This window comes from Mus caroli, chromosome 11, assembly GCF_900094665.2.
Source record: "Mus caroli chromosome 11, CAROLI_EIJ_v1.1, whole genome shotgun sequence".
In the NCBI taxonomy this organism is placed as follows: Eukaryota; Metazoa; Chordata; class Mammalia; order Rodentia; family Muridae; genus Mus; species Mus caroli.
In genome coordinates this window covers 62,012,069-62,029,875 of record NC_034580.1, presented here as the reverse complement: position 1 = coordinate 62,029,875, position 17,807 = coordinate 62,012,069, and the positions used below count along the sequence as shown (strand labels likewise).

The 17,807-nt window shown below is 43.7% G+C and overlaps 1 protein-coding gene across 2 annotated transcripts in view; it reads right to left on the bottom strand.

Moving 5' to 3' along the window:
* Window positions 1-5,089: 5,089 nt before the first annotated feature.
* The window catches only part of LOC110304385 (myosin-8), a 28,693-nt gene continuing 15,975 nt past the window's right edge, over window positions 5,090-17,807 (bottom strand). For both annotated transcript variants that reach the window (XM_021175725.2, XM_021175726.2), the window contains exons 21-38: window positions 16,119-16,361; window positions 15,831-16,007; window positions 15,606-15,751; window positions 15,434-15,524; window positions 14,733-15,122; window positions 14,116-14,242; window positions 13,679-13,797; window positions 13,359-13,555; window positions 12,108-12,291; window positions 11,858-12,023; window positions 11,645-11,769; window positions 9,780-10,088; window positions 9,177-9,380; window positions 7,955-8,080; window positions 7,697-7,867; window positions 7,444-7,548; window positions 6,734-6,829; window positions 5,090-5,390 (exon numbers count right to left, since the gene is read on the bottom strand). In XM_021175725.2, coding sequence (XP_021031384.1) covers window positions 5,241-5,390; window positions 6,734-6,829; window positions 7,444-7,548; window positions 7,697-7,867; window positions 7,955-8,080; window positions 9,177-9,380; window positions 9,780-10,088; window positions 11,645-11,769; window positions 11,858-12,023; window positions 12,108-12,291; window positions 13,359-13,555; window positions 13,679-13,797; window positions 14,116-14,242; window positions 14,733-15,122; window positions 15,434-15,524; window positions 15,606-15,751; window positions 15,831-16,007; window positions 16,119-16,361 — 3,126 coding nt within the window. In that variant the 3' untranslated portion in view covers window positions 5,090-5,240. The remainder of the gene's footprint in view (window positions 5,391-6,733; window positions 6,830-7,443; window positions 7,549-7,696; window positions 7,868-7,954; window positions 8,081-9,176; window positions 9,381-9,779; window positions 10,089-11,644; window positions 11,770-11,857; window positions 12,024-12,107; window positions 12,292-13,358; window positions 13,556-13,678; window positions 13,798-14,115; window positions 14,243-14,732; window positions 15,123-15,433; window positions 15,525-15,605; window positions 15,752-15,830; window positions 16,008-16,118; window positions 16,362-17,807) is intronic.

Genomic DNA, 17,807 nt, shown 5'->3' with positions numbered 1-17,807 from the left:
GCAGTCAGCTATTGGATGGATCACAGGGCCCCCAATGGAGGAGCTAGAGAAAGTACCCAAGGAGCTAAAGGGAACTGCAACCCTATAGGTGGAACAACATTATGAACTAACCAATACCCCAGAGCTCTTGACTCTAGCTGCATATGTATCAAAAGATGGCCTAGTTGGTCATCACTGGAAAGAGAGGCCCATAGGACTTGCAAACTTTATATTCCCCAGTACAGGGGAATGCCAGGGTCAAAATGTGGGAGTGGGTGGGTAGGGGAGTTGGGGGGGAGTGTATTGGGAACTTTTTGGATAGCATTGGAAATGTAAATGAGGAAAATACCTAATAAAAACATTTAAAAAAAAAGAAGTAAAGATTTTAATTTAAAAATTGACGAGAGTATGTGTTTAATCAAGAACAGTGCATTTTGAAGTCTATTTATATATATTTTATATGTGCATTCGTTAGGGTTATTATTATTGTTATGGAACACCATAACCAAAGCAACTAGGAGAGGAAAGGATATCAGCATTGTGGAACCCAGAAGGAACGCTAACAAAGGGTTCATTTGTCTTCCATATCATGAGTCATAGTCCGGGGAAACCAAGGCAGGAACTCAAACTGGCAGGAACTTGAAGGCAGGAGCCGATACAGAGGCTATGGAGGGGTGCTGCTTCCTAGCTTGCTTGGCTCTAACTTTGTATCTTTTGACTAAAAGTTGCCCAGATGTCTCCTAAACTGTTCGTGGTCTTCACCTTGGTTTCAATTCTGTTATGGCTTCTCCTCTTGTTTGCCTGCACCCTAAACACTAACATTAGGATATGGATCTGCAAACATGGTTGTATATTTTGCTTTTTGACATGTCTTGAACCTGCCTTGTGCTAGTAATCATAGGTGTCTCAGAAACATGTGATAGTCGTACTTTGAAGAGTTTAATTTACATTAGTGTGAATGCAATAGTTTAAAATGAGCATTGAACTTTGATCTTGTCCTGGACTGCTGTAAGGAACACTGCTCACTCATGACCACTGAACATCCAGAAATCTCAATGGGAAATCCTCAGTACTCTGAAGTTCTCCATTAGGCTAGGTTTCTCTTAGCAATATTTCTAGCTGGAAATAGGGTTTCCTGAGACACAGTCTAATTGTAAGCTGGGGGAAATCTGCATAGTATGATCTATAGTTGCTAAGGAACATGCATGTACATAAAGGAGATGTCTATATTAAAACTACAGGATGCTAATGAGGAAAGCAGAGCTCTAAATAAATAGAGATGTGGACCACACAGAGATGAGTTGGGAGATGGGACGCAGTTGATGGGTTTGTTACAATTCCTACCAAAAATTCTCTTGCTTTTACATTCAGCGGATATTATTCTGTTAAGAATTTTCCCAAGGTGGTATATAATTGTAACATTTCCCTAATGAAGCAGTCATTTATTTCTACTTATCAATTTATTTTTCAACTCACTATATTGTCATACATTTCTAAATAAAAACATCATACAGCTAACTTAATAGAGGCACTCAAACAAGCACTTGCCCAGTCTCAAGCGTGTACATCTCAGTGAAAGTCTGTGTGGTTCTGATAGCCATTCTGAAGAGACAGAGTGAGGAGACAGAATGAGGGCTCTACTCCTTCACTATCTATCAGTTATATTTTTTGTGGTCTTATCTGCCACAAAAAAAAAAAGAAAAAAGAAAAAAGAAAAAACTATGACATCGATGAAACTAGAAGACCAATTAACATTATATTTTCTTTCAAAACTCATGTCTTTTTGCATTTTGTCCTTCCTCAACTCTTAATATTACTCTTTCTTGGGGTGGGGGTAACTTGTTTTATTTTTAATTTGCCACCCATGCTTGTCAGCACTCAGAGGACAACTTGCAGGAATCTGTTCTCTCCTTCCATCCTGTGGATCTGGGGAATTGAACATAGGTCTTCAGTGAGTACCTTCATTCTAAGGCACTATCTTGCTGGTCCCCAAACCTTACACTTTCTGTAACTAGAAACTTCTACGACTGAAACCGTCATCTCCACTAACACAATGGGCATGTTATGAATCCCTATGCTTTCCTTTTGCTCTTCTGTAATCTGCAAGCATGTCTGGATACTCCATAGCCCCGCCTCTGCATCTACCGGTAACCATTGGTCTCTGCAAAACTGTATGTATATATGATGTGAACTTATGCATGTGAATCAAATCATGCTTTGGGTGGTCAGGTTTCTTTCAGTCAGCACTCATGTCTGGAGCTTCATCCTCTTGGGCTCTCACCTTTTCCTTTACTGTGGGAAGCATTGCTGTGTGTGTAGAAATATTTAATCCTTTCCCAGAGGTTTCTACCCTGCCTAAAAAGGGTAGAAAGAGTCACGTAGCACCTTAGGAGTGGACTCTCTCCTTTCTGGGACAGTCAGTCTTTGGGGCCCAATATTAGCATTAGAATACAAGCAGCATCAGGCTAACCCACCAGGTTAATACTGTAGTTTCTTTATCTGTTTACCAGTGATGGACATCTGGATTCTGTCCTGCTATGAGACTTTACTACCTATGCTGGGAACATTTCTATGCAAGTGTTCATGTGACTGATACTTCCATCTCTCTGGAGAAAGCAACCAGCAGTAGAATGGCTGCACTGTAAGGATTATTCCCTAACTTAGAAAAAAAATCTGCCCAACTGCTGTGTCACTTCCCACTGACTAACAGGTATAAGTCCAGTCCCAACCTCTGGGCCACACTTCCTATCCTTTAACACCTGTGTGGTGTGGTGTCCTGTGCTTTGTTCTTCTCTTGGGGCCTGTGCTGATGAGTTATTGCCAGCACCTATTTGCATGTCTGTGTAAACATTGTCACAGTGTGTGGCTTATCTTCTCATTCTCTTTAACTGTGGCTTTCAAGGAACAGGCATTGTGTTTTGAAATCCAGTTTATACATATATCTTTTCATTTATGGCTCATGGTTTTGGTGTTATAGCTAAGAAATCTTTGCCTAAGCTAAGATCACAGACAGCAACCTCTCTCAGGTTTGCTCTTGGTCATTGTTATGATTATGATTTTTATTTCCTCTTTGAGCCAAAGTTGTACTTGACAACATTTTTTTCTTCCCTTTCTTTTTTCTTTTTCTTTTTACGCATATTAGTGTTTTGCCTGCATGTATGTATGTGTGAGGGTGTCAGATCTTAGAGTTACAGACAGTTGTGAGCTAGAATGTAGGTGCTGGGATATGAACCCAGGCCCTCTGGAAGAACAGCCAGAGCCATCTCTCCAACCCTTTCTTTTTCATTTAAGCCTTTGCTGTTACGGGTAAACATACCAGAGACAAGTCCTGTACCTTTTGTATTGTAAAAGGAAATTGAGGCTGATGGGGGTGGGGTTGGGGGAAGAAGGTCCTAGAAGGTGGAGGGAGGGGTGTGGGACAGGTAAGCTTTGTCTAGATTGTAGTTTTTGCTTTACTGCTTCATACTGTTGCACTCCCCCCCCCCCGTTTCCTTGTCACTCTTCATAATTCATTTTCTTGTTCCTGGTTTACCTTCCTCCCCTTGCTCCTTCCTCCCCCTTCACCCCTTCCCCCTCTTCTTTTCTCCCTCTTCCCCCCTCCCCCATCTAGCCCATCTGAAAGTCCCCTATGCTCCCTTCAGTAAATATAGAATCAGCTTTTTAATTATCTCCCAATGTTCTTTCTCTGGTTTAATCCATTGCCATATAAAAATCTTACATGTCATGGGGGCTCCTCTCTGCTCTCCAGGTGTCTACCAGTGGTCCCTCCAGGTCGGTTTTTCAACAAACCAGACAAAGAGATTCCTTTAACATGTTAATATCTCGACACTACTTAAAACCTTCCCAGGCTTTCCTACTGGGTTCTGTGCTGAAGACAAGCAAGTAGGGCACTGAGTGCCTCGGGGTGGGGGGGGGGGCATTGCGTGATCAGCACCTGGCTCTTCTCTGTCTCTCCTTCTCCTGTGGCCACAGCAAGGCTAACTTCCTCACACTTGAAGCAGCTACAGTTCCCTGGCTTCAGTCTTGACATTTTCTATCTTGAAGGGCTCAGTCCCCAAATACTCGGTCTGTCTTGCTCTCTTGCGTCCTTCAGGTCTCTGCTGGAATATGCTCTCAAGGTGTTCTGTGACTACTCTCAATAAAATGCAACTGTGTCTGTCAACCTCTAGATTTCCCACGCGCACACATCCATCACTGCTGCTCTCTCATGTGCTGGCTACCTTTCTCTCGTAGAGTGTAAAATCTCTGAGGGCTCTTCTTCTCTGCAACACCCACAGAATTTAGAACGGTGCCTGGTACATGGTAAATGGGCAGTATCTAGAGTCACTAAATGAATAAATTCACTAATTTCTGGAGAGACACCCTCGGAAAGGCTCCCTCAGAGAGGGATTTCCTTAGTAATTTGCAGCAATCCTGACACATTTATTAAAACAGGATCCGGCCAAGTATGGCCCTGCTCCCAACACTCCCAGCGGGGAGGCTCAGGCAAGGGGATGATAAGTTCAAATCCAGCCTGGGAAGCATAGACAGCCCTATCTCAAACAAAAAAGCCCTATTGAAACATCCTGTGTGGGAGGGAACTTGAGAGTTGAGGTGGGAAAAGGGCTTTTGGGTGGTAGCAACGTTCAGCATATTGGATGTTCTTGTGTTCATTAGTGTGGGTCAACTTGACACCAATGGGAGTCATCTGGGAAGAGGGAACCTCAACTGAAGAGTTGCCTCCATCGGATTAGCTCGAAGGCATGTCCGTGAGTGGTTCTGCATTGTTTTAAGACCATGCAGGTGGTCCTGGGGTATTTAAGAAAGTAGATAGAGTAAGCCATGGAGAGCAAGCTGGTAAGCAGGTTTCCTCCATGATCTCTGCTTCAGTTCCTGCTTCCCCTTCCTAGAGCTCCTGCCCTGGCTTCTCTCACTGGTGGACTGTAAACCGTAAGCCAAACAAACCCTTTCCTCGCCAAGTTGGCAGTGTTTTGTTTTTTTGTTTTTTTAGTGGAGACTAAAACTAAGTGAACTAAGATAACTCTACACAGACATTTAAAAAAAAAAAAAAGAGTTAGGTGAGAACAAGCTTTGCCAGTAAACAATTTTGCAAATGAGACAGGGAGCCTGGTTTGATTTACCAATGCCGTGTAGTTTTTATTTAGTCAGCAGTAGGAGAAAAGTAAACCCAGAGAGGCAAGTGACCCAGCAAGTGACCCAAAGCAGCCCCTCCTGTGCTTTCCTTCAGTCCCTTGGCAGCCTCCTCCCTCTGCAAGATGTGTTTACTCTGCGCTGATTTTGGTGTGAACCTCCCGGCTCTTCACCCGCAGCTTGTTGACCTGGGACTCTGCGATGTCAGCCCGCTCCTCCGCTTCCTCCAGCTCGTGCTGCAGCTTGCGGAACTTGGCTAGGTTGGCGTTGGATTGTTCCTCCTGAGAACAGACAAGCGTTCTGGCAGTTAGATGTCGCGGGCCTCACTCTGTTTGTTACCAGGTCAGATTATTCTAAAATTGTATTTCCTTCATATGTGGTGCTGGTCCTGTCTGACCTCCAATCTCAACCCAATTTGTAACTCCAGTGACAATTCTGACTTGAAGGAAGGAAAGAAAAATTTGTTTTCAAATGGAAGAGAACAGCCTTTTGTCAAACCTTTTTACACCTCCCTGCTTTCTTAAAGATTTATTTTATCTGTGCAGGTGTTTAGCCTGCATATACATAAATACAAACATACACACACATGTATATGTGTATGCGTATGCATGTAACATATTCAGGCAGTGCCAAAGCAGGCCAGAAGAGGATCTTGGAGGTCCTCCAAGCAGAGACTCCTTTCCCCTGGAAATGTAGTTACAGATGGTTGTGAGCCACGTGGGTGCTGGGAATTGAACCTGCACTCTCTGGAAGAGCGGCCAGTGCTTTTAACCACTGAGCCATCTCTCTGTCACCTTGCTTACTTTTTTGATGTGTCTCTTGGGTGGAGAGGAAGAAGAGACCCAGGTGCCCCCAGAGACCTCAGTAAGCAAGCTTTTCCACTGAAATCTCTTGGAAATGGCTCTAACTGTTGTTTCCCTGTGTGTTTTAGGACTAATGCAGAGAAGGGGGAACTGGGACTGGACAAAAGTTGTCTGTTTTGTGTTCTGTTACTGTTCATGCCTTTCTTCCTATCACGTATGTATATCTACAAGAATGGGGGTGGGCACAGCAGGGGAAAGGGGAGCTGGAGAACCTTTCAGCACCATGCCTTTGTTGTTCGGTACTGCAGAACACAGGGCCTCTCACCACTAGCTGTCCCTCCAGTATCCCTGCATGTTCTGCTTGCAGCAATACATACAGGGAGGAACACCCTACCTACAGAGTGAGTCAGCAAGTCAGCTGAGGGAGGAGGGCGATCAATATCTGACTTTTAGGAACACATGATTTGTGAATGTTGAGGGACATGAATTGTTCATCCTGGCATTAGTGTTTCTGTTGTGTGATTGTTGCTATCAATTAAAGCTGGGTATTTGGAGCTTTCTTTCTACCTGGTCCTTCCTGCCTAACAATATTTAAATATCTCCCCTTGAGCCCTATTCTGTGATTAGCGTGGGGTGTACACATATTTGTAAGATCACAACCCTCGTAAAATACATGAATGGTAGGTTCTTACTGTATGTCCTTCTTTCTCCCCATACATTAAAAAAAAAAAAACCAAAGGGGAAAAAAAAAAAGAAACAAAACACATTTTCTCTCCCCAACAGAATTCTGCTTCTTTCTACAAAACCTCAAAGATACTCACAGCCTCCTCAGCCTGTCTCTTGTAGGATTTCACCTTCGCCTGTAATTTGTCCACCAGGTCCTGCAGCCGGAGCACATTCTTGCGGTCCTCCTCAGTCTGAAAGTTTGATTTAAAAAAAAGATACGCATTCAATCCAAAGAAATAGGTCTGCCTCCGATGCTAGAATAAGTTGCCGGTGTGCCAGAAAGGGAACCTTGGGGTAAACTTGATTAAGCCATGCTATGAACTGTAGTCATGCTTGTTAAATGTGTATGCTGTCCAGCCTCTGTATTAAAGAATTCTATACATCTTCTCTAGTTCGTACCCTCCTCTTCTGGGAGAGACCACACTAAGACTAACACATCTAGCTTATTTTGATTTAATGCCTCTATTCTTTTCTCTCTAATGCTGCCTTCCCTCCCTTCCTTTCTTCCCTTTCTCTTCTCTTTCTCTTTCTTCCTTCCTTCTACCTTTCTTCCTATCAGTGGGAATCAAGCTCATGTGGGATATGTTCTCTACCACTGACCTGCACGCCCCGTTCTATGCTGTTTTGTAAAGGCTTCCCTAATCATCCTAGCTTCGTGTGTGCCTGGGATTAGCAACTCTATCTTTTATCCTTCACATACATGGAGTTAAGGAACCTGTCCTGCAAGTGCCACCTAAGGAGACATGAGGGTTTCCCTTGCCCTTTGGGCAAGATACCTGCCCTTCTAGAAAGCTATTCCTCTTACCTGGTAGGTAAGTTCCTTTACTCTTCTTTCATGCTTCCTTAACCCTTTAACAGCCTCAGCATTGCGTTTCTGTTCATTTTCGACCTCTCCTTCGAGTTCACGTACCTGTAATCAAGAAAGAAAGATGTATCTCCAGCCAGTGTTGGAGGTTTAGTCTAGGGTCAGCTACAGGTAGGAGCAGGGTATACTTGACCCCACAACAATAAAAATGTGTCCTCTTGCCCATCCCAGGTTTAGGACTGAAGACACCCACCCTAGCCTCCAGTTTCTGGATCTGCTTCTTGCCACCCTTCAGCGCCAGCTGCTCAGCCTCGTCCAGACGGTGCTGCAGGTCCTTCACCGTCTGCTCCATGTTCTTCTTCATCCGCTCCAGGTGGGCGCTGGTGTCCTGCTCCTTCTTCAGCTCCTCCGCCATCATGGCAGCCTGAGAGGCAAATAAATCGAGACAAAAATAAGCCCTGGTGGTGGCAGGCAGCACAGGCGTGGGAAGGGTAATGTGCGTGGTGCTCACATCAGTAATGGCTTTCTTAGCCTTCTCTTCTGCATTGCGTGACTCTTGAATCACTTCTTCCACTTCACTCTGCAGCTGGGAAACATCATTTTCCAGCTTCTTCTTGGTGTTGATGAGGCTCGTGTTCTGTTAAAAAAAATGGTGGGAATTTATAATGTTTTCAGGTTTTCCCACTTGGGGTTTACAATTGTTCTATTTTAGTCTAACTCCCGAATTTACTCGTGTGAAGTATTCTCTTTGGCACAGATTTGCAGTTAACTGCATGGTTAGAACCTCCTTCCTCATACTCAGTCCTTTACTGCCTATCTGACTTACATATGAGGACCTCTGAAGTTATAAGAGTGCCTTTACTGACAGGGTATGATGGTGCATGCTTGTAATCCCAGCTGTCCAGAGGCTAAAAAGGTGGATCATGAATTCGGGGTCAACCTGTGATAAGTGGAAGATCTTGTTTTGTGACAACAACAATAAATGCCTATTATTATTAGTCAGCTTGTATTTGTTTTTTTTATTTGTTTTATTTATAGTATTCTATGCTTAAAAGGTTGGGAATAATAGGGTTTTTGTTTTGTTTTGTTTTTATGTGTGTGAGAGTACAAGACAGAGGATGTCTCTCAAAGGAACTGTGCGTGTGTGTACACAGTGGTGTAGGGAGAGAGAGGAGGACTTGTCCATTGTGTGTTGTGTGTTGTGTGTGTGTGGGGGGGTGGATTTTGAATTTGTACTATGAAAACATTGTCCTAAAATTTCAACACAGTATTCTTGCAGGGAAGGACATCTCCTTCTGCACGTATTGGAAATGCTGGAGTGTGGTGGTATTGGTATCACGGGGACCTGATATGGGACTGCTATGACATTTAATGCCTGAGCAAGAAGGGATGGTCCTGAGTGCTCTGTGAGGCAACAGTGGCCACAGTGCTGTTGAACTCTGATGCGCCCCTGATAAATGTCGCAAGAAGTATGTTTCAGTTTGGAGTCAAAGGCATGCTTACCTGGCATTATTCTTCATGGTTTTACTAACCCCCCAAAGTCTAACTTTATGTCTAGATTTACAAAGCCCTCCTGGTAGAAAATCCAGAAAAGACAAATAGGAATGCACAATAAGGAGACCCAGAGCCCTCTCATAGCTACAGTGGTGGTTGAGATATGGCTCCATCCTCAGTTATATGTAACAGCCACATTCTAGATTCCTCACTTAGCAGTGCACCAGCATCTGGCTCACCTGGGTGTGGAGGAGCTGCACGCGCTCACTGGCGTCCAGCAGCTCCTGCTCTGCAATCTTCCTGCTCCTCTCCGTCTGCTCCAGTGTGGCCCGCAGCTCCTCGATCTCAGCCTGCAGCAGGTTGGCTCTGCGCTCCACGATGGCCAGCTGCTCCTTCAGATCCTCCTGGCCCCGGAGAGCGTCATCCAGGTGCAGCTGGGTGTCCTATCAGTTAAAAAATATTTTGACTGTTCTGAAGAGGCTCTGAACACCTAGGAGATGAGCTAGAGGAGGGTGTTGGTGTTAGGAACAGGAGATGACTTGCCTGTCATTTGTATGAATGATGGTGGCATTTATTTAGAGTGGAAGCAAATTGTCAAGGGACAGAGTCTTGTTCTGTCTCTGCCTTTAACTTATTATCTGTCACATGCCTGTCACTATCCTTTATCAATTATAGAGCTCAGCATCTGCTAGCTCATTGGATCCTCACAGCATCTGGGAGGCAGGAAACTTATTTTTATTATATAGAAGAAGTAAGAGGACCAAGAAGCGAAACAACTTAAGTGTGTAGGCAGGTATGTCCTGTAACTCATCTAAGAGGCGATTGTGTGTCTGCCTACCTACCTTGAGGATGCCCTGTGTGTTCCTGTAGTTCCTCAAGCTCTCAGCAGCCAAGCGGTTGGCGTGGTTCAGCTGGATCTCCATCTCGTTCAGGTCTCCCTCCATCTTCTTTTTGACTCTCAGAGCATCGTTCCTGCTCCTGATCTCGGCATCCAGCGTGCTCTGCATGGTCTCCACGACTCTAACGTGGTTTCTCTTCAGCTGGTCGATCTCCTCGTCCTTCTCAGCAATCTTCCTGTCGATCTCAGACTTGACCTGGTTCAGCTCCAGCTGGATGCGCAGGATCTTTCCCTCCTCGTGCTCCAGAGATGCCTTCAGGAAACAGTGATCAGTCATCACTGAGCAGAAGAGAACTCAAGTGGTTGGAGTCTACCCTGAGTTTGTGGGGGCAGACTCTTACTGCTGTCATCTTGTTGAACTCTAAAGTTAACGAAGTTGTCCTAAGAACCTATATGGCGACTCATTTTCATTTTGTTTGTCTATCCAGTCACAGAATATATAGGACAGTTCTTTAGTAAAGGTGCTGGGCACTACCTAAAGATTCATGGCATACTAACAGAATTATCTGATTAATTTTACATGCAGAATAAGCATACTACATATACACATGTATAATGTTTCATAAACTATAGTCTTCATGTAGAATATATTAACCTGGCATAGAAACTATCAGCTTTAAAATAGTTTTCCCCCAGTTATATAGTGTGTACTCACTCTACAATGTGGAGACAATGTATAAAAACAAAGCTCCCCGTTGCCCCTCACAGAGGGACAACTATTTTAATGTGGTACAACTTCTTTCTACTATTTTTAAGGCAGAGTGTCTTGCTTTGTGTCTCAGGATGGCCTTGAGCTAACTCCTGGTCTTTCCATTTCCCTATTTCTATCTATTTTAATCTAATCAAAGTTTTATATATGAATATATGTCTTGCTTTTTAAAAGCAAATATTTGTGTCTATCATAAATCTTTCCCCACATTAACCTTACTTTTTGGTAATTTTTCACTTATTTACTTAATAAATAATTTAGACAGACAGAACACGAAGGTCATAGAATAATCTATGGGAGTTGCTTCTCTTCTTCTGCCTCATGGGTTCAGAAGATTGGATAGAGAGAGGGCCAAGGATTGATGGAAAGTGCCGTAAACTACTGAGCCATTTTTCTGGGCTTCTTTTGGTCTCTTAAGGTATGATTTTGCTATAAAGCTCTGGCTGACATGGGCCTTACTATGTAGATCAATCTGGCCTCAAGTTTGAACTAATTCTCCTGCCTCTACCCCCCAAGTACTGGGATCTCAGGGATTTATAACTTCTCCTGGCCTATAACCATACTTAATTGTTATTTGGAATTCTGTTGGTCTAGTTTGCTTCCTTTTTTTTTTAATTGGAAATATTTGTCTTAAAGTTTTACCTCTTAAGATTATTTTTCTTGTAGTAAATCCTAAGAAACTGAATGGATGGGTTCTTAAATTTATTTTCATTTTATTTATGTGCACACGTATTTGTGTGGATGCATGTCATGTCTCTGCCAGAGATCTTGGAGGCCAGAAGAAGGTATCAGATTCTCGGGAGCTGGAGTTACAGGTGGTTGTGAGTCACTAGATGTGGGTACTGAGAACGTCACTCAGGTCTTCCTGAAGAGCAGTACAAGCCCCTAACATATGAGAAATCTCTCCAGCCTCCAGTACTGACAACATGAAAGCATTAAGTAGGATCACCTAATTGCCCTGTGCACAAAGGTCCCAAATTTAAACTTAAATCTTCTGCATAATAATATATTCAATGCATGATGCCATTACCCAGCTTGGTACTTTTGCTAATGTCTGTCTGCTATGTCCCCACTCTCACCGCCATTATAGCAGCACCTACCTCTGCTTCCTCTAAGGCAGCCTGGATCTCACACTTCTCCTGTTCCACTTGCTTCTTGATTTTCTCCAGCTCATGGATGTGTTTCCCTCCCTCTGCAATCTGCTCAGTCAGGTCAGAGATCTCCTCTATGGAAGAACAGACAAGAAGAAGTGGTTGGAATGACGGCAACATGGCAGCGTCCAGCCAGGACCGAGCAGGGTAGGGAAGACTCACGTTGCAGATTCTTGTTCTCTCTCCTCAGCGTCTCCAGGTGGTCCAGAGACTCCTCGTAGGCGTTCTTCACCTTGAACAGCTCCGTGCTGAGAGTTCGGGACTCCTTCTGGCAGGACTCAAGCTCAGCCTGAGTTTCCTCATACTTCTGTCTCCATTCTGATAGAACCTGAAAAGGCCATAGATTGTCAGCTGGGACAAGGAGGAGAAAGACCTAATAGAGTTGTCTTAAAGTTCAAACAGGTTGGACCACCTTGTCGAAGTTTCTCTGCTTCTTGTCCAGGGCAGCGCAGGCGGCATTGGTCCTTTCCACATCAATCATGAGGTCCTCCACCTCGTTCTGCAGCCGCTGCTTCGTCTTCTCCAGGGAAGCACACTTGGCATTCACGGCTTCTACGTGCTCCTCGGCTGCCTGCAGACGCTGAGCCAGCTTCTTCCTAAGAAGTTAGCCAGACTGTCAAGACCCAACCAAAGCCAGGAACAAAACAATAACTAGACAATCCCTCTTGCCATCCTGCCCTAGGCTGGTGAATCCATCTGCTTCTCAGCAGTGATCACCACACGTCATTTTAGACTGACAAATTGGGATGTTCCAAAATGACAGATTGGTGGGCTCAGTGAAGTCCTTGGAGTGTTACTGGATCTTCACAGGCTGCTGTCTGTGCTAGGTGCCTTAATCTACCAAATGGCTCCGGATTTAGAGAACTTCTGTTTGGGAATGGCTGTGAAAATCATTAACCTGGACAACATTGTTGACTGCTTTATATATCCCTTCTTAAGCCCATGTTTGTTATCTCAGACTTTTCTCCTCCCTTTATGAGCCTCCCCTCCCCTACACATACACTGCCCAGAGAGAATAGAGAATTTGTTTAAATCGTGTATGCTCAGGCAATCTAACTAGAGAACACAACTGCCAGATAAATCTGGACAATTCATGCATAAGCAAAGGCATGTTGGATTTTCATTTGAGTGGTCTATACTTTTTATCATTCCTGTTGGTGTGCCAAGACCACATCCTTAAGACACAGATAACCATTTAAACTTGACACTCCAGGAAGGTGTATTTGAAGGTACCCGTTGTCTACCAAGCTTGATCTTATTTAGACCAACCCTAGAAATTTTGTATAGTTTAGGAAATTTGATTGAGATTTTTAAGAGAAATGTTTGATCTACTCAGAGCTTAAGAAGATGAACTCATCTTAGCTTCTTTCATCTATAAAAGAAAAAAAAATGGTGACCTAATACTGCTATGATGCTAAGTGAGCATGTAGATGGTTCATAGAGGATTAGACACAGGTTCATAGAGGACTAGAAAGGGCAAAACTTGTCTTCTCTTCAGCCCCTGAATCAACATTCCTGTGGTAAAAGAAACTGCACTCAATAAATGTCAGCTACTGATGTTTTCATGTCACTAGCAACAAGACCCCCATGGCTTCTTGTGGAACTTGCTGCATTAGGGAGCACGGAGACCGAAACTTTGTTCTCTTAAGTTGACATCCCATACTTGGCCTCCTCCAGCTCCTCTGTGCGCTGGATGGCATCGGTCTCATATTTGGTCCTCCACTGGGCCACCTCGCTGTTGGCCTTGGACAGTGCCCTCTGCAGCTCGGCTTTGCCTTCCTGCTCCTCTTCATACTGTTCCCGCAGCAGGTCACAGTCGTGGCGGGAGGACTGCAGGGCATGGGCCAGTGCGTTCTTGGCCTGCAGAAATGATAGTCCAGGGATTTCAATTTGTATGTCCTGTAACACTTAACTCACACACCTCAAGTAGCGATAGCTGGGCATTCTTGGGTTTGGTTTGTCGAGATCTCAGGTAAAACTCACCTTGGTTTCTTCCTCAAGCTGACGCTTCAGCTCCTCAATCTGCTGGGTGGATGCCTGCTTGCTCCTTGACAACTGAGAGACTAAAGCATCTTTCTCATCCAACTGTCTGGAGTACTCACCTAAGAACAGCGCAAGTGGGAGAACTCTTGGTTTAACAATAAGCTGTGTGTACGTGTATATATTCTATTCATTTCTAACCATTCTTATAGAAATAGACATTAACAAACAAGCAAACAAACAAGTCAGAAATGTAGCTTGCAAGCAGGGGTGCCACATAACAAACTTCTCTACTTAATTTTGCTTCCCCACACCTTGGTTGTCTATCTCAAAAGGTTCTGACAGTCTCCTGATTTCCCTGTTTGATGAGAGTATTACTGCATAGGAAGAACCCCGTTTGTGCAGTACAGGAAGTGGGGAGCCAGGGAAGGAGTCTCTACCTGCTTCTGTCTGCAGGCGTGCTCTCTGCGCTGTCAGCTCGTTGATGAGCCTCTGCTGCTCCTCCTCCTTGCTCTTCAGTTCACTCACCTGGTCCTCCAGAGTGCGGCACATCTTCTCCAGGTTTCCCTAAGGATCACATGGCAAGGGAGAATCAAACACTGAATATGAATATAGGCAGGGAGGAAAGGAAGGAAGGGAGAAAAGAGAAGAAAAGAAAAGAAAAGAAAAGAAAGAGAAAATTTTAACCCCAATTTTTAAAATAATTAAGATGTTTTAACATTAAAATAATAAGATATATTTTTACAATATGTGAGATATTAGGTAGAAAGTTGGTGTTTGGCATATGCCAGAATTTAACATACATGTTATATTCATTATTGGAAAAAAAAAAGCCACATATCCCAATGATGTCGACACTCACTTAAGTGAATTTTGAAGTCATACTAGTGGGTTACCTTAGAATTTTAAGAAATTTAAAAAATAAAATTATGGGAATATATTAGAACAGGAAATATTTGAATAATGCTATAAAATGCCTGTAAACCAGATGTGATACCAGAAACAATGGATGCTGTTTTTCTGGCTCAGTGCCCTATCTAAAGACAGTGTTTGGTACCTTGGCTTTGGCGATGGCCTCTGCATTACTGCTAAGGTCATCGATCTCCATCTTCAGCTCGCTCTTCTCCTTCTCCAGCTTCTGCTTCACCCGCTGCAGGTTGTCGATCTGCTCCCCGAGCTCAGCCACGCTGTCTGCGTGCTTCTTCCTCAGGGTGGCTGCTGTGGCTTCGTGCTGCAGCGTGGCCTCCTCCAGGTCCCGGCGAAGTTTCTGAAACTCAGTTTCTCGCTTCTTGTTCATCTCCACCTGAGCAGAGGTGGCCCCGCCAGCTTCTTCCAGCCTCTCGCTGATCTCTTCCAGTTCCCGGGAGAGGTCAGAGCGCTGCTTCTCTGCTTTGGCCCTGGAGGCCCGCTCTGCCTCGATTTCCTCCTCCAGCTCCTCGATGCGGGCCTGGGAATCAACCACGTACATTAATGCATCTCAATTTTAGTATTATTTTGGTGTGTAGAAAAAAAAAGAAAGGTGAGAGGCTAGAAGTAGGCCTTCTATCGCAGAACTCAGGATGCTGAGACAGGAAGACTACGAATGTGAGGTCAACCTGGGTTACATAGTGTAGCTCTGCCCAAAAACACCAAAATGAGTGAATGAATGAATGAGTGAGTGAATGAAGAGAAATAAAGAAAGAAAGAAAGAAAGATAGATAGATAGATAGATAGATAGATAGATAGATAGATAGACAGCTGGAGAGATAGAAGATTCACCTGCAACTCTTTGATCTTCTTCTGCAGCTGGATTTCCACGGCTTGCTCATCTTCAATTTTGCTTATCAGGTTGCTGATTTCAAACTCCTTCCTTTAGACAGAACAGCAGACACATTAATATGCAAATTATTTGTAAGATGGCATCACACAGAATTCTTTCTGGAGCCCCTACTTTTTGAGTTTCTCATCAAGCTGCTGTTTATCGTTTTCTATGTCCATTGTGGACTCTTGGGCCAGTTTCAGGTCCCCCTCCAGTTTCCTCTTGGCTCTTTCTAGATCCATCCTCAGCTTCTTTTCTTGCTCTAGCGATCCTTCAAGCTGATGGGGGACGAGAAACCTGTTAAAATCGAAATGCACTTAAAGAAATACTTCAGAAGGGCATTTGAACCATGCTTACATCATCCACTTGCTGTTCCAGCTTAGTTTTGGCTTTGGTCAGGGTGTTGACTTTGTCCTCCTCTGCCTGCAGGTCATCCAGGGTCTGCTGGTGGGCCTCCTGGAGGGCCTTCTTCTCCTTGGTCAGCTTGGCGATGGTTTCATCCAGTCCTGCCATCTCCTCTGTCAGGTTTTTCACCTTGGGAAGCAAACGTGCTTTGCATTAAACATTGGGTCTTAATAGCTTTGGTTTTATGTCTTACTTCTTCATTAAAATGAGTCATAAGCTTCCCGTGTAGACATCTCATACCTTGTTCTCCGTGGCATGCTTCTCCTTCTCAACCTTGGCCAGTGTCAGCTCAAGGTCGTCGATGTCCTTCTTCAGCTCCGAGCACTCGTCCTCCAGCTTCCTCTTCTTGGCCGTCAGCTCCGCGTTGATCTCCTCTTCATCCTCAGCTCTCTCGGTCACCTCTTTGATTTTGGCCTCCAGCTGGATTTTGTTTTTGATCAATTGTTCACACCTTTCCTCAGCATCAGCCAAGCTGTCTGCTTCCTGTAGATTCATTAAGACACATAGACAGTCTGTTACTTGTTTTGAAACTTGCTTTTTTTTTTTTTGCAGGGGGCAAAGTATCCAGTGTTCATCTGAATTCTGTTTGAATTTTTCAGCATAAACATAAGTTCACCTTGAATTAAGTATTAGATCTGATGTAGAGATATACAACTAATTAGAAACTAGATGTTTAGAAGCAAAAGAATCTACACAATGATTAGGCCGGAGAAGGTGGTGACTGTAGAATTGTGTGTAGAAAAGAGAAAGATTTGCAGGCAGGGCAGTAAGAAGCCTGGCTTCTTGTCTCCAAAGATCCATAGGTTTTTTTTGTCTAGGGCAAGTTGCTCACCACCCAGCCCCCTGCCTCCATTCTCAGTTTTTCATATGTAAATAAGGAAGTTGTAATAATTTCTGAGCACTATAGAGCTAGTTGTTTAAGTCAAAGATGTTGATTTAATGATATTGTTTAGTTTTGATTTCAATCATTTTATCAATACTGGTTGTCAAATAGGATTAAAAAAAAAAGAAAAGTAAAAAGTAAATGAAATACATTTCCACACATCATTTTTAATTCATTCAAATGTTTCTGGTAGTTCCTAACACTATAATTGCTCAAAGTTTCCATTTCTATGTAAGATTTCTTATTATCCTCAAAATGAATTTTAGAATATATAAGAACAAGCAACTCTGAGAAATTATGCTGCTACCTAAAAATTTTATAAGTAACTAATTAAAAGACTCAAAAAATCAGCCACTAACTTGCTAGATGCCTTTGCCCTGGGGATTTCTCCAGCTTCTCAGTGTGTGTTTTACCTTAAGTGTTTAAACTGGATGCAGCGAGGACTTCTCAGGTCCTTGTTCTTATCTTTAATAGTGATGCACTAGGTGCATATTTCCTGTGGTCAACCATGGGAGGAGACAGAGAGGATCTAGTCTCAAGCATTTGGAAAACTGTCCTTCCCACAATTTCTCCCTACCACTGTTGGGCTGGTTGACCCAGGAAATGTGCAGTTTTGTTTGCCTGAAGTGCTCTTGCTGGGTTCACTCCCATCCTTGACTACAGCCTCTTCCTGGACTCAGGAAGGGTGACCGTAAGAGGCTTATTCATGGGATGGAAGAGTTGGAGAGGGTGCCACGCCCTGCCTTCCAGAGTAAGGCTCAGCTCGTGTAAATGCATCATGTGTACTCATTGAGTTAAATCTCAAGGGATGAGGAAAAGAGGGGTGTTCTTCTAACTTTTCCAAAGACGGAGTCTTTCTACATAACCCCGTCTGTCTTGGAACTCACTATGTAGACCCTCTGACCTTGAACTCACAGAGATTCTGCCTGTCTCTGCCACCCGAGTACCGATTATCTTGTCTTATAAGACAGCCTTAAGCACTCAGAGTTTCTAAATAAAACCGTTGTTGGGGATTTGATTATCATTTATTTATTTTTGTTTTGTTT